The sequence below is a fragment of the Idiotropiscis lumnitzeri genome, chromosome 18, assembly GCF_059441095.1.
Source record: "Idiotropiscis lumnitzeri isolate Australia: NSW breed Sydney's pygmy pipehorse chromosome 18, RoL_Ilum_1.0, whole genome shotgun sequence".
Classification (NCBI taxonomy): domain Eukaryota; kingdom Metazoa; phylum Chordata; class Actinopteri; order Syngnathiformes; family Syngnathidae; genus Idiotropiscis; species Idiotropiscis lumnitzeri.
The window spans coordinates 7,444,685-7,460,999 of record NC_142408.1 but is presented as its reverse complement, the minus strand read 5'-3'; the positions used below and the strand labels follow the sequence as shown (position 1 = coordinate 7,460,999).

The window sequence follows — 16,315 nt, the reverse complement described above, 5'->3', positions numbered from 1 at the left end:
GAACGGGGTTGCTTCAATGAGATGCAGAAATGGCGTTATGCAGTCATGTGAGATGATGACGACAACGACGATCCGGGCGTTGTAAAAACAGCTGCCGGATCCCCGAGGAGGACGTAGGGGGTGGAGAGTGGGCGGCAGTGAGATTTGCCCGGAAGGGGGATGCTTACAGGATGCCCCTCTCCGAAGGGAAGCCACTGGAGACTAGCACGGCCTGTGCAAAAACACCTCGAGGGGTTGTGGAACACAGATGGAGGCATGCGGCGCGGTGGTCTCCGGTGGGCTGCTAAGCTCTGGCCACTCAATGACTTGTATTTCGCCTGACATGCGCACACAAAAGGCGGAAAATTCGTAGAATACTCCACAATCATTAGATGTTCTCTCCCCCAATCAGAATTTGTCTCAACTTGACTTTCACTTGATATTCATTAGAGTCACTTTAGCTTGGAAATGAACTACATGATGTCATCAGAGGGTTGTATTGATATTTTACTTTAAAATCACCAAATTTATTGATTCAGAGCTAATCTAGCAATCCTGGTACAGATGAAATGCAATGACTGAAAACATCATAACTGCAATCAGCTCTTGAGCGTCTACTATTGTCTTCAAAACTATCCCAATGGAAATGGTGTGGTCTAAAGAAGAAATTTGTAGTTTGAAGGGGCGGTTCTGGTGGCCAAACAGATAGCCTACTTGCAAAAAACATGACAAAATCATGTTTTAACTAGTTGTTTATCTCCCCAACATCGCGACAAAGACGTTTCCACTTTATGAACAAGCGTGAGGAGTGGGAAGCTTGATCTGAACTAGATTCCCAGCTCTCTCTCCTACACACATAGTAGCCCCGAGAACTTGATACAAAGGATTCTGGGAAAGGCAAAACACCCTCTGGGAAAAACAGAACATGGAAAAATGCAGGGAGAAAAAATGGGGTGGAAAGGAAGGGGAAAAGTTGAGATAGTTAAAAATGCATAAGCGGGATGTGGGTCCTGACTGGTCTTTAAAGGCTATATTGATTCAAGGGGTTTTGTGCAAGCTATACTTGTGGGAATATGTTACAGGATAATCTTTAAAAGAACAAAAGCATATAGAATTTCCATTTCCTTTATTATCGGAAGAACCAAGATAAGTGGGTGCATCATCAAGTCATTGCTGGGGACGGAGTTTGCATTAACTCTTGTAGCAGAGGCCTTGGAATCTCATCAATAGTTCTTCAGAGACAACATTCTGTCATTGCCGATGTATTAATGACTTTTTTCCGATGGTTTCATTGCGACAGCGTCCCGCAAGCCTGAAGAACAGGAGATTCATGGCCACAAAATCTCATCTGAGCACAATGAAGGGCAGGAGGCTCCACAAATACAAGGTTGTGCCACCAAATTTTCACAACCCGCAGAAACATGCAGCTATTGGTCTGTAAAGATTAACAGGAGAATCTCAAAACAGTGAAAGAGTAAAACAGCATACGAATGACAATGAATACTAAATATAAGGAGTGCAAGTCAGAGAAAAAGAACAGTATGTAAGAGTTAACATTTTGATGTGTCAGTTCCCATACACGAGAGCCACTGGACGACAACCTTATCTAAGCATGAGCAAGAAAGAAGACCTGAAGGTATTTTTAGTGCCCTTGGACTGTGCGGCGTACAAACTTTAAGCCCCTAAATCTTAAACCATCACGCGACTCAAAATCCTCACTTTTTGTGTCAGTCTCTAATGAGGAACATGAAACTCACACCCACAAAGGCAGATTCTCATCTGACTATGAGGACTATGGCAAGGCTCCCAATAAAGGACGAGTTGAATATGAAGGTATGGCTTTTCAAAGTAGTGCAGGGACTTGGCTTCAGCACACTCTGATCTTGGAGATGAGAATGTATGAGAAAATCAGTTCCTCAATGAGCCTTAAAATGAGGAGAAAAAAAAAATTAAAAATCAACAACTTTGCTTTCCAATGGCATTTCAGTCTCTCACACACTTGAGGAACATGGGACTCAACGCAACAGAGGCACTTTCTCATTGGAACACGAGGAAGACAAACATAGTGAGGATCATAGCGAAGGGACGACAACCTCATGCGAACCCGAGAAAGGAAGAAGAGATGAATGTAATAGCATCTCCTAAAACTTTACAACTCAGCTCGGATCTAAATATCAACTTTTTGTAGTGTTAGTTTCTCATGTGCTCGAGGAACACGAGACTGGTGGCCATAAAGATGCCTTTTCATCTCTCCACGAGGACCACCGGGAGGCTCCCAATGAGAGACAAGTTGAAAGCCAAGGTATGACTTTTGAAACGCCGTAGATGCAGTCTTGTAGAAAGTAGAAGCCCTTTGCTGAAACCTCACAACTCAGAATCTAAATCTTCACTTCTCTTAGTATTAGTTTCACATGTGCTTGAGAAACATGAGACTCACAGACTCGGAGGTACTTTCTCATATCACCATAAAGACTATGGGCATTCTCACAATCAAAGACAATTTGAAAATGATGGTAAGGCTTTTCAAATTAGTGAAATAAATTTCTCTAGAGCCTCTTATTTTGGAGAAAAGAATGTATATGAGAATTAGTTCCTCAAAGAGCCTTAAAATGAGAAGAAATGCATTACCATCTTTGCTTGTCGATGGTATTTTAATCTCTCATGAACTTGAAGAACATGAGACTCACAGCCACAGGGGCACGTTCTCATCCAAACACGAGGAAGACAAACACAGAAGAATTTCCCTTCCTCTTGAGAATCATGGACATGGGACAACAACGTCATTTGAACATGAGGAGAAAAGAAAAGATGAAGGTATTACATGTCGGACAGATGCAGTGCTGTTTAAAGTAGAAATGTTTGACTTCAAACTTACATTTTACCTTGAAATGTAAAACTTGTTTTTTTTTTCATAGTGTTAGTTTCTCAAGTTCCTCAAGGACATGAGACTCACGACCAGAAAGGCACGTTCTCAACTCACCAGGAGGACGTTCCCAATAAAAGACACGTTAATAGTGACGTATGAGTTTTCAGTGGTGTAACAATGATTATAGAGGACTCTTGGAGATGAGATTAACCATGAGAATCATTCTTTCGGCAAGGTTACAAATGAAAAGAAAATATAATCAACATCTTTGCTTGTCAACGATATTTCAGTTTCTCACGCACTTCAGGAACATGAAACTCATCGTCAACGAGGCACTGTCTCACCCGTATATGAGGAAGGCAAACATAGAGGTGTTTCCTTTCCTCATGAGAATCATGGCCATGGGTCGACATCCTCATTTGATCATGGGAAGGAAACGATAGCTGGAGGTATTGTCATCTCCCATCGATGCAGTGTTGCAGAAAGTAGAAAACCCTTTACTAAAACCTTAGAACTTAGCTTGAATCTAAATCAGCAGTAGTTGTAGAAGTAGCACTATTAGTACAAGTTAGCTCTACCTATGCAAAACGTTTCATTGTTATAATTGTCAAAGGCAAACCTTTGATTTTGTGTAAGCTTGAGGAAAATCAAACTTTTGGCCACAAACGTGCACGCCCTCTGAGCATGAGGATGAAGCAGACATATTTTTTATTGCATTAGTAGTAAGTAATATGATGCAACCATGCCTTACTTTTAATGACAGCTTCACACAAGTCTGTGAGACATGGGCATGAGACTCATAGTCACAGTACTTTCTCATGTATGCCCAAAGTCCAAATTAAATGTTTTTTAAGAGTCTAACATGATCAAAATACTTTGTCTGTGACAGTTTCCCACAGGTCTGAGGGCCATGCACATGAGACTCATGGCCAAAATGGCCATTTCTCATCTGAGCATGAGAATGGCAGAAAGGTCGAGGAACAAGACAGTCAAATGAGAAGTATTTTTGTAGTTTCCAGTAGTCGTGAACACTGTGCTGTATTTTTAAGATAGAAACTTGCACTTGCATTGTTTTGCTTCTCCATCACGTAGTTCCTCACAGGTCTGAGAGACATGGGCATGAGACTCGAGGACACAGTACTATCTCATCTGACCATCAGAATAACAGAGCAGGTGAAGATGATAAAGTCAAATGAGAGGTTCCTTTTTAGAATCTGACATAACTTGCACTCTTCTTTTGTCCATGACTTAAGTTTCCCACTGGTCTGAGGGACATGCACATGAGACTCATGGCCAAAATGGCCATTTCTCATCTGAGCATGAGAATGGCAGAAAGGTCGAGGAACAAGACAGTCGAATGAGAAGTATTTTTGTAGTTTCCAGTTGTAGTAAACACTGTGCTGTATTTTTAAGATGGAAACTTGCACTTGCATTGTTTTGGTTCTCCATCACATAGTTCCTCACAGGTCTGAGAGACATGGGTATGAGACTGGAGGACACAATACTTTCTCATCTGACCGTGAGAATAACAGAGCAGGTGAAGATGATACAGTCCAGTGAGAGGTTCCTTTTTAGAATCTGGCATAATTTACACTCTTCTTTTGTCCATGACTTAGTTTCCCACTGGTCTGAGGGACATGGACATGACACTCATGGCCACAATGTCCATTTCTTATCAGAGCATGAGAACAGCAAACACGGTGAGGAAAAAGACGGCCAAATGAGAGAAATCTTTCTAAAGTTCAGCCGTAATAAGGTGTAACTTGAACTCTTGTTCCATTTGTCCATCATATAGTTTCCCACATGTCTGAGACACTTGGCCATGAGACACATGGGCACGATAGCCATTTCTTACCTGAGAATGAGAATAGCAGACATGGTGAGAGGACAGCCATGTTGTCATTTTTTTAAGATGGAAACTTGAACTCTTGCTTTGCTTGTCCACCACATAGATTCGCACAGGTCTGAAGGGCATGGGCATGAGAGCCATGGGCATCTTACTTTCTCATCGCTGCATGAGAATGACAGGGAAGGTGCGGAATAAGTCAGCCAAAGTTACATGAGAGGTGGCATTTTAGAGTCTAGCAAGATGAAAACTGGCATTCCTGTTCTGCTTTTCTGTGACAGTCCCCCAAAAGTCTAAAGGACATAGGCATGAGACTCATGGCCACCATGACCATTTCTCAGCTGAGCATGAGAATGAAAGGCAAGGTGAGGAATAAGTCACCCAAAGTCAAATAAGCGGTATTATTTGAGAGAGTAGCAAGAGAGCAACTTAAACCCCAATTTTGCTTTTCCATGGCAGTCTTCCAAAGGTCTGAGGGACAAGGGCATGAAACTCATGGTCACAATGACCATTTCTCATCAGAGCATGATAATGAAAGCCAAGGTGAGGACTAAGTCAGCCAAAGTCATATTAGAGGTATCATTTTAGAGTTTAGCAAGACAAAATCTGCACACCTGTTATGCTTTTTCCCGTGACAGTCTCCCATAAATCTGAGGGACATGGACATGAGACTCATGGCCACAGTCATTCCTCATCTGAACATGAGGACAACAGACATGGTATTATTTTTAAAGTTCAATAATAGCAAGCAAAGCAGTGAACCACAACTTGCACTCATGTTTTTCATGTCATTCACAATTATGCAGCACATGCACATTAGCTTCATGGTCAAAGTGGCAATTTCTCATCTTGTGTTTGATGAGGAGTTTCACATTTAATATAATATATAATAATGCCTTTATTAGTCCCACAATGGGGAAATTCGAGATTCAAACCCAGGCCTCCTGGGGAGACTGGGTCCTGAACGCGGCGCCTTAGACCACTCGGCCATCCTGGCAGCCACGAGATTCGAACCCAGGCCTCCTGGGGAGACTGGGTCCGGAACGCGGCGCCTTAGACCACTCGGCCATCCTGGCAGCCAAAGAGCAAGGTTCGAACAAGGTCACCGTGGTAACGGAATCCTTTTCTTACATCATGAGCCAAACAGCTACACATCATGAGCCAAACAGCTACAAATCCAATTTACTTCCCTGGATTTATAACTCTGGCAGGAATGAGACCAGGCAAACAATTCAACACAACCTCTTCTGTAATACTGGCCTTTTTCGGCTGAACATTTTTTGCTTGAACTTGTCAACATGTCCTAATTTTAAGACGCTCCAGCAAGAACAACAGTTAGGTTTACTTCTCAAAACCCTGCGGATGACCATACGCTGTATCCCTGACAATCGTTCGAGTCCTTTAGATCCTGTAACTGCTACTTTGTACTGTACAACAGAACAGTGAACCTCAGTTTGTGGGAATACGTTCCAGACAGGGCCGTGTGGGTCTGGAACGTATCTCCTACAATAAACGAGAGTTCCCTGGGGCAGCAAAATTTTACTTTTGAGCTCTGCGACACATGCTTTTTTGTTGTGTCAGTGACAATGGCGGATGTTTCAGTCTTCCACAATGTTAAGGAACACTCCCAGGAGACTCACAGTCGCAAATCAACAAGTTTTGCTGACAAGGAAACGCATCAACACAGAAAGCCCGAGAGAAAAGGTATCTCATTGTAGACACGTATGAAATAGCTGCATGATTTGCTCCGATTTGAAAATAAATGGGAAGGAGTAGGATTTGCGTTTCGGGGTGGAGGCGCTTGTCATAAATCATTAGACGTTGCCGTCTTGCCAATCTATTCCGGTAAAACAGCCTGAGCTCGTGTGTTCCACGTCAATACAAATTGATTTGCGAGATGTTGCTGCTTTGTAGCGCACCACGGCAAGAGGGATAGAGGCGGTCATGAGCCGGACTCCTTTGGGAACCACCATGAAGACAGAGGAGAGGAGGAGGAGGAGGAGGAGAGGAGAAAGAAAAAGCAGAAAGGTAGAACTGAAGCGGGCGGCGGATTAGCCGTCACACTGGGATTTAGAATCATCACTATGAGGTTAAAAGGTTACAGGGGTTTTCCTTTCTCTTTGTAAGCCAATAGAATGGTGCTTTGAAATACAAGTGGCCCCATTTATGAGTTTTTCGAGTTATGAGCTGCCTTTGGGCTGATTTTTCTGCCTTGACTCAGCAAAAATTCAAGAAACATAGGCAGCATTGAACTCAAATTTAATGCAACCAGACTTACAGAACGGAACACAAGGGCTAACAAATAGAATCTATGTGGCTGTGTTCGAGCAACCGGTATTGAAGCTGCTCAACTCAAAATTGTTGCAGGTGGATGGCACCCATTAGAACTGATGTATCGCTCTCGGCCCCTGCTTTCCATTTGCCCTACATTTCCTCAGAGTAGTGGATAAGGACTTTTAAAACCGACAATATCCCTCCTTCTGACAAGCACATGGGGAATCATTAGCACACTTTTTCAGTTCTTTTCAAACCACATAAGGTTAGTCCTCAAGACTAAACAAAACGGTAATAAAACAAAAGAGGTACTAAAAGTGACAATTTGACCGTTGCTCTGAGAAAATGACAGGAATGTATTTTAATTATCGCAATTAACCGGGTAAAATTTTACAGTCTCGTGCTTGCCTTCTTCCGTTTTGCTGTAATGCGGCCTAGGTTGCTGCTGCAGACTGTAGACCGTAGGACAATGTGAAACTTGTGGTGAAGCAAACTGAAATGTATTCCTTCACTCCTCAAGGGCTCCTCAAACAATTGATGTCAGGCCAGCCTGGGGCGAGACATTTGTTTGGAATCATATATGATCAATTCAACGGTGAGAGACCAGCAGAGGGTCATCTGCTACATGGCGGGAAATTGACGAAAGTGTGAGAATGAATGTGTGTGTCTGTGATTTAGGTAGACTTTCATCACACTTAGATGAGCTAGCGGTATTTAAAAGAAAGAATCAAAATTCCTTTCATTGCATGTTTTGTTTTTCATCTTCCATCTCTTCCATGCATCTGAGACTCCTGTCTTTGAATTCCATGCATGATCAAGGTAAGTGGAGGCCATCTCGCACATTTAAGCCAGACAACTGCCGAGTTTCGATTTCATAAAAGATGCTTGTAAAAAAGAAGGAAGCTTGCGATTGATAAATAGCAATAAAGCAACATCTTGACTTGTGGCGTTGATTCTGCGAACAGGGTCCCGGTGCCTATCTCAAGTCTGCGGCGTAATTGGCCATTTATATTTAATCAGGCACTTCTTCCCCCCCCCCACCCCCCACAACCCCCCACCGCTCGCTTCCCTCAGTGCTGAGAGAGGCACTTTACAGCACCACGTTCGCCGACTTCCTTTAAACCTGCTCATTCATAATTCACAGCGCATCGTCAACCAAACAATAATAAAATAATAATATGACGGCTAATTAAACAGCTAAACCACCACTTTTTAATGCGCATTTAAATGCATATTTGCATAAACATGCCTGGTAAATGACTCTTTATTTAAAAAAGGAAAAAAGAAATGAGAGAGCGATGCCTCGTAGCTCACCGTCGGTCGCAGCCAACTTGTGAAGCTTAATAAAACCGTAATTAGGCAGCAGGCTCTGTGAGAATGTGGAGCAGTCGTGCTCACTTGAAATGATCGCCAGCTTTTATTTGGCGGCGTGGGGGCCCCGCCCCCATCCGCACTGCTGCTTAGGATGGGAAAAGTCTCGTTTCAGCATTCCAAGCTCTTGCAAAACTGTCTCCGCGTTGTTTGTTGACATACGACAATACAACAAAAATAAGTTGATATTGTTGAGGCTTTTGGGGCACCCTGTACAGAGCTTTGTCACCATGGTGTCACACGGACCTCCATGTGGCAAAGACTGTGTTTGAGAAAACACAGCAACTTTAAGTGGGACTGACAAACAGATTGAGGGTTAAATTTTTTTTACGTCAAGGGTTGGTTGTTTGGAAAACTTGTCTTCATGGAAGGGGGTCATTGATTTCTTGGAATGGTTGTAGATGTGGTTTGCCAAAATTGTCTACACCGGGTGTGATCATATATTTTCCACATTCCCGTCTGTCCACAGTGGGTTGTGATTGATTGTTTGGCAAAATTACTGATAGAATTACTGGTGCTAATGGTTTGCCAAAGTTGTGGACAGGTTTGCAATAGTTTGATCTTTTTTGTCCAAAGGGTGTGACTAATAGGTAAACTTGCCGACAAGGTTTGCGTTGCGTCGACGACACAAGTGGTTGTTTGACAAAGTTGGCGACAGATGACGCAATCTGTTGTTTGGCAAACGTCAAACTAGGAAGCTTTGAGTAGTTTCTAAACAAAGTCAAGGATTGTTTTTTGGAATGGCTGTGCGGCGAATGGTGATGGCGTCCGATCTTCTTGTTAATAGGAACGCAATTAGGGGAGAGGATGAATTGTTCGGGGGTTGACTGACTTCTTTTTGGAGGCTCAGGTGTGATTTGTCAGGGCATCGATTCCAACTCCAACCCCGCCCGCGATCCATTGTTGTCCATCAGTTCAACGAGCTAATCACACACTCAGGAAGAAACGTGCTAACAAATATTTATCATTTCCCTCACTCTTAACTTCCCAGTGTATGACTCTTTAGCTTCTAATCAGCTAATGGGTCAATCACGTGACATTACACTTGCCCAAACACAATTGTCTCGCGTAGCTACACAGCGCGTATGCAAACGGGCATCGTAGGCCGGCAGGCGGGCAGAGGTCCCAACAGTAATCAGTGCAGCAGCCAAGCCGAGTCAGCGAACTGCCGAGTGAGTGTCCTAACTGTGAGGGAGTGGTCCGTCTTTATTGAGCCAATATGGGGCTCGTAAAGCACACTGAGGGCCATCCGTTTGCTCACTGACGTCGAAGCTTTCCGACATTTATCACTTGCCGCTCTCGAGGAATCTCATTAATGTGTGCCGCTCGCACGTCTCAATCTCTCAGCGACTTAAACTTAAGCAAGACGGTGCCCTCCCGAGGAATAACTTCAACTTGTCTCACCCCCTTGCTCTTTTTCGTCTTCTTTTTTTAAAATTTATTTTTATTTCATTTTTTTCTTAGACTGTGAATGCTACGGCCACTCCAACCGCTGCAGCTACCTCGAGTTCCTGAAAATTGTCACGTGCGTCAGCTGCAAGCACAACACCAGGGGCCAGAACTGCCAACACTGCAGACTGGGATACTTCCGCAACGCCTCTGCTGAGCTGGATGACGAGAGTGTCTGCATCGGTGGGGATATTTTGTGTGCGTGCGTGTCCAGCAGAATGCGTACATTGAATACCCGCTCCTCACAAGGGCATACGTTGGAGACAGAAATTTGAAAAAAAAAAAAAAAAGTGAGGGTTTTTCATAGCTTTACCACTTAAACCTGCTTTTAAACACATTCATACTCACAAAAACACACATTTTAAAGTACAATTTACTCAATTTACGAACAAGTTAGGTTCCTGCACCTATATATATATATATATATATATATATATATATATATATATATATATAAAGCCAATGAAAAGCAAGGATTGCCAAATTATTTGGGAGTCAGCATAAATAAAAAAGCAACAGAAACCGGTTTAAACTTTCCTGGGAAAGGTAGGTCACCAACTCAACCAGGCTGCCAGCTGTAATCCCGACATTAATGCACATGACCCACAAACACACATACCAACCATGAGTAATCTGGATTCCCCACCCCCACCCTGCTTCTGTAAATGTTTAATTTTACAGTCAATAATGTAATTTGATTTTAAGCAAGTGAGAAGCGTCAGCTGTCATCAAGAAACAAGTCAACTCTTGTGCCTCATGATCAAAACGGCGAATTATTGCCGAGCAATTCATCAGTCAGCTTCAATGAATATGAGAGACGTATTTATGGCGTAACACTATACCAGGGACTAATGAGGATCACTCAATGAGGATTTCGCATTTCAATAAAACCAAAGAGCTCTCTGACAGATGGGCGCATGCGACATTTATTTTCTGACAATCACAGCTCCTGTGTCACACTTACCGCCGACATGGTTTAGTTATTCCACACTCTTTTGCAGTCACGGCAAATAATGAAAGTCCTGAGATTTAAATTTGCTCTATATGTGCATCTATATTCTGTCGCCTCTGTGCAAACAACAAGTTACGATTACTGGCGTTTAGTTGTGAACCTTCTCTACCTCTTCTTGGTCTCCCAGTTGTTATCGGGCATCTGAGGACAAGCCCCGACTTATATGGCAACACAGTGTCCAGATTGCTCGTCGTGATACGGGAACAATGACTTTGTATGAAAAGGGCGCGCATGCTTCATCGCAAGTCAACCTGTCCTGAATGCAAATAAATGAGCGAAAGTCGCAACATTAACAAACATCTTCCTCCACCTTGTTCGCTTCGTCCCCGTCAGAGTGCAACTGCAACCAGATGGGTTCCCTCCACGACCGGTGCAACGGCACAGGCTTCTGCCAGTGCAAAGACGGTGCCACCGGGGCCAAGTGTGATGAGTGTCTGCCGGGCTACTACTGGAAACAAGGCTGTTACCGTAAGTGACCCAAAAATAAATATAAATGATGAAATGATGGCGACACATAATACGGCTGAGTGTGTGGGGATTGGGTCCGAGCACTGCCACAAAAATAGAAAACTCCACACGAAATTGACTCCACCAATTGTCTATATGAAGGAATTAAGATGGCGACAAAGCACTTGAATGAAGCTCCTGTCCTCAGTTAAACATAAGCTTTTTATGTCCCTACTCCGTACTTTTTTTTTCTTTTAACTATGTACAAGAGTTAAATTACAACTTTTACCAATGAATTGAATTAATACACTTTAAATGACAAGAAAATATATATTTATCAATTTGTGTTACTAATTTACTGTTTTTACTATCTCCGTTTGTGCATGATTGATTTTCACTCCATGCACAGCAATTTGTATGCAGTAATTATTGAAAAAAATAGTTAGTTTGATAACTACTGGGTTAGCGAGTCTAAGCCGAGGACGAGACTGAAACAGTCAAAACATGCTTAAAGTCTGTGCAAACAAAGTTCTTATGACAAAATGATATTTATAGGAGAGGGGCGGGCCTTCGGGGGGCTTTTGTGTGTCGAAAATGTCAGCGCTCCTGCTGCCGCATGCTTCCGGGACCTTTGAGCTCGGCGCAAAAGGTCTGGCGAGTGCGCCGCCACGCATGTGCTTTGTCCAGCCCTGAGGGGAATAGATCATGTAGCTCATTAGCCGCATCAGCTGCTGCCTCAATTGATGGTGCTGTCACACCTTAACCCCATTACGGAGAAGCGCTTTCCCCATCGAGTGGAGGCGGGCAGGCGGTGCATTCAAAAAGTCCCGCCTCATAACACTCATTAGACCTCCATCTGGGTGCAGCCGTTTTGCATGATCGTGTGTCACGAGCTGAGGTGGCAAAAGTAGTCACACTCTGAACCCAAATAGGAGAACAAATACTAAAAAAATAATCACACCAAAATAGTCAAAGTAGAAGGACAGTGCATATATTCTTGATTCACGACTTACAGAACCACGAACTCACCGATTTTTGTACTCAGGCCAAAGCAAGAAGTACTGTGATTTTTAGCATCTTCGTGCCTACTTAGTACTATTTAGTTGAGGAGCATCCTTGAGGCAAGAGTGGCGCCTTGCAGCCATCTTGTGCTTGTGCCACAGAAATTAATTGAGCAACATCATTTAAAAAAAAAGTGATTTGCAACCATCTCTGGAACTATCCTGAAATAAGTTCTGCATTTACACAAAAAAGTAGCACTTTCCTTCCAATTTGTTGGTGTTTAAAGAACAATGTGGAAGTGAGTGAAGGTGCTTCATTTAGACAAACGTTATGCTTTGCTGGTATCCTGTCGCACCATGGTACCACGCAACAATGTTCAAGTGAGTTGAGGAGTTTAATTTAAAAGAAAAAGTTAGTGATTTGCCGCCAATAGACTACTCATTACTGCCAAGAAACTTTGCTGAAGGCTGTTGAGGACATTCATTTACACAAAAGTGGTGCTTTTCCCACCATCTTGTGACATGTTGGTGCAAAGGAACTAGGTTGAAGTGAGTTGGGAAGCTCTGTTTAAAAAAAGAGTACTGTCTGGTTCCATTCATTAAAACTGAAGCAGTACTGAACAGCTTGAACTCCACTTGAGTAAAAAAAAATAAATAAATAAGCAAAAAATTAAATTTTACTTTACGGAAATACTTCTCATACATGAAACTATTTTATTCGTTTTTGGCTAGCATAGCGCTGGTGTTGAGAAGTAGCATAAAATCAGACAAAGTGACCGCAATTGTTTTCAAAGGGCCGTGATGGCAACATACTGGAGAAAAAAGGCGGTGGGAAATAAAAGAAAAATGTGTTCTTGGGGAGAGAGAAAAACCACGCAGGTGTTGCCTGTGTCCCTGAGGCAAAGGCAGAGGGAATTCATCTTTATCCTCTGGCTTCAACACCCCACCACCCCTATCTTTGTTCTTTTTTGTATGAATTCTTACCATTTTGTTTGCAGAGATGCGCTTTTGCTTCTAATTATTTGCTCCCAACCTCGCACCAGCTGCTTTAAAGGGGAACTTCAGGCAAAAAAAATCTTTACAAGATATTAAATGTGTCCCTGCTAGTTTAAACACAATATTTTGATTCTATCGCATTTGTGGAATATGAATTGAGTAGATTTATCTACCCATTCTCATCCATGTCAGGGCGCTGTCATTTTGACCTGTACCGCCCCCTGCTGTCGACTGAAATAGATGTCTAAGTGCCCTTAGGCTTCACAGCTCACCTGTTTTCTTGCTTTGGTCTCGTGACAGTCACACCGCGAGTCTGACGGCACTTTGACGTCCAGCCAGCAAAGGCGGAATAGGAGTAAGTGGCAGGGCCTGAGAAGGAGGAAAATGGAAAGAGTCATCTGTTAACACTTTTGGTGGGGAGGAGAGGAAAAATCCGGATTAAAAAAAGGGGGGGGGAAATTGCATCTATGCGAGTAATCAGGGGTCGATGGCAGAGATGTCTTAGTTGCCCTTACATCGGTTCTTATACTGCCCGACAAGCTTGAAAATAAAATCCTGACTGGCGTCCTTCTTTCTGTTACTCACAGCTAACGTTTGTGACGAGGAGATGCTCCTGTGCCAGAACGGCGGGACGTGCTACCAGAACCAGAAGTGCGCCTGTGCCTCCGAGTTCAAAGGGGTGCTGTGCCAACAACCGCGCTGCGAGGCGGGCAAGGACTGTAACGGCGCCACCGCGTGGCAGCCTTCCGCCACCGCCTTGCTGCTTTGCACTCTGCTCGCCCGCCTGCTGGCCACGCCGCCGCCCCACTGAGCCGCCGCCCGCACACAACCCACGAGTGTCTATAGACCACTCTCCAATAGTTTGAAATATTTGGCTTCAGGGTGGAATTTCAGGATGAGCCTAAAATGCACAAGAAACCTAAGAGGTGAACTTAGTTTGAGCTCCTCTAAACATGCATCACTGTGATAAGTTTGCCACTCCAGACACAGTGTCAGAGAGCGTCATCAGCAGGTTGCAAAAGAGATCACGGAAAGATGAAGTATTCTAATATGATCACAATGAGTATAATTAAAAAAAGGAAATACACTACAAGAGCAGACTATGGTGCAAGTGAAAAAGCACAACACTAACAAATGGAATACAGCATAAATGGTCGAACATAAAGAATCGATGTCACAACATTTTAATCCTTTAAGCAACAGATACTTGAAGCAAACGGTGGCGAAAAGGTAATATAACATTGCGTGCAGGTATATGTTCTTCATCCTCTGTGGAGAACAAAGACAATTCCAGTTTCACGAGCTATTGTGAGGATCCTTGTTTATACTTTTGTTGGTATTATACTGCCCCCATGTGGCCAAGGTTCACACACCACAATGTCCATTGAAATGAAGAAAAAAAAAAAAATCAGGCAAAACCTTTTCATTCTTTACATTCCAATTAATTATGTCATGACTGTATACTTTTACAACTTACAATATACACAGTGTTATGTTTCTTGTTAAAAGCATTGGATTAAACCCATTCCGTATTAAACTTGTATTGCATTGCACCTCTGTATAAAGTTGAGTGGTTAAAGAAATGACAATAATTTAAACACTGAACTGGTTTTATGTTATTAGGTTCCTTCTCAATAATATTCCCCAAAAAATGTGAAATTAAAACTTCTACTGTAGATGTAGCTAGGGTCAAACGAAGTTCAGATGTAAAGATTAAAGTGCATTTGGTGTTTGTCCTGCAATTTCACACTAAAGCTGAATATCTCTATTTTTTTTTTTTTTGCGAGTTGCGTGTGCACAAATGAGTGTGACCGAAGCACTCACAAAATCTCTCTCACACATACGCTCACACACAAACGCACATACTCACAAGTACACGCAAACCCACTAACACACACCTCACAGAACTGATGGAGTGTGTGCTCAGGTGCCAGATGGACAAAAATATGACAATGAAAAAAGAATAAATGAAAGAAAAAGAGACACAGGCAAAAAAAAGATCATATATATATATATATATATATATATATATATATATATATATATATATATATATATATATATATATCGATATATATTACATGTAATCATACCAACCACTGTTCCCTTTATTCCTGAGCAGGAGCAATGTGCATCAAACCAAAAAAAAAAAAAAAAAAAAAAAAGCAGAATCACCTAACTAAATCACCACTGATTCACTTGAAAATGGAATGGCTGTCAACAAGTTTTTTTTGTTCTGTTTCTTTTTTTGTTTGTTTTTTTGGGGCGACTTGCGACCCTCCTGAAGAGGTAAGCCGAAGCCTACGGGGCTCCACAACAACCAGGTTTTATTTCTTGTCAAAAACACAAAACCAAAAAAAACTGACTTGTACTCTTTCAGCTGCAATTTCTGTTGCAACCATATCTTGAGTCCATGTATCTAATGTGCCCACTTAACAGTTCGCTGAGATTCTACATATATTATTATATTATATCATAGCCAATGGGTTACGGCAGATAGTTAGTCACAGTATTACGGTTGCTATGGGAATGAGTGATTGCCGCCACATTTAGCCAGATTTAATCTTCACACAGTATACAAGAAGAAGTGTCAACCAGAGTGAGAATGAATAATATATGGCATTATTGGAATATTTTTTGTAGAAATTATTTTTCCTTTCAGGTTACAATAAATTATGGAGGAAAAAAAAGAAGTGACGTTTGCCACAATCCGAGCGAGCATTCTTTCTTTCTTCTTTTTGTAACCCGTTTCATAACATTAACACAAGCACATTCAAAAGCACACTCTTCTTTGTTTGACAACCACACAAAAAGAAAAAAAAACACAAAGTGGAAGATGGGAAGAAAGGCATTGTCTTGTTCGCAGACGCCCACGTGACTCACCAGGCGCGGCCCCGCCTATTAATGCCAAACACACTCAAAGTCACAGATGCAAAGTAAAATGTGAAGGTGGCACCTCACAGGTACGTTATTGCAGTTGCAAAAATCTATTTTATCATTATCAAAATTCACATGCACGTCTCTACGTTTTTTTTACTTTAAGCTTTTTTTTTTTTTTTTTGGTGAACATGAAG

General features: G+C 42.3%; 1 protein-coding gene across 1 annotated transcript in view; it reads left to right on the top strand.

The window, feature by feature from the left end:
- Positions 1-15,950, top strand: part of ntng2b (netrin g2b) — a 54,909-nt gene extending 38,959 nt beyond the window's left edge. The window contains exons 6-27 of the mRNA XM_088282062.1: positions 1,280-1,366; positions 1,967-2,107; positions 2,168-2,281; positions 2,653-2,793; positions 2,895-3,000; positions 3,137-3,382; positions 3,721-3,845; positions 3,938-4,018; positions 4,099-4,209; positions 4,302-4,382; positions 4,462-4,545; positions 4,641-4,724; positions 4,798-4,878; positions 4,973-5,056; positions 5,151-5,234; positions 5,330-5,410; positions 6,078-6,395; positions 6,606-6,719; positions 7,486-7,560; positions 9,801-9,968; positions 11,131-11,265; positions 13,829-15,950. Of these exons, the coding sequence (XP_088138188.1) occupies positions 1,280-1,366; positions 1,967-2,107; positions 2,168-2,281; positions 2,653-2,793; positions 2,895-3,000; positions 3,137-3,382; positions 3,721-3,845; positions 3,938-4,018; positions 4,099-4,209; positions 4,302-4,382; positions 4,462-4,545; positions 4,641-4,724; positions 4,798-4,878; positions 4,973-5,056; positions 5,151-5,234; positions 5,330-5,410; positions 6,078-6,395; positions 6,606-6,719; positions 7,486-7,560; positions 9,801-9,968; positions 11,131-11,265; positions 13,829-14,052 (2,765 nt within the window). The 3' untranslated portion in view covers positions 14,053-15,950. The remainder of the gene's footprint in view (positions 1-1,279; positions 1,367-1,966; positions 2,108-2,167; positions 2,282-2,652; positions 2,794-2,894; positions 3,001-3,136; positions 3,383-3,720; positions 3,846-3,937; positions 4,019-4,098; positions 4,210-4,301; positions 4,383-4,461; positions 4,546-4,640; positions 4,725-4,797; positions 4,879-4,972; positions 5,057-5,150; positions 5,235-5,329; positions 5,411-6,077; positions 6,396-6,605; positions 6,720-7,485; positions 7,561-9,800; positions 9,969-11,130; positions 11,266-13,828) is intronic.
- The last annotated feature ends 365 nt before the right edge of the window (positions 15,951-16,315 follow it).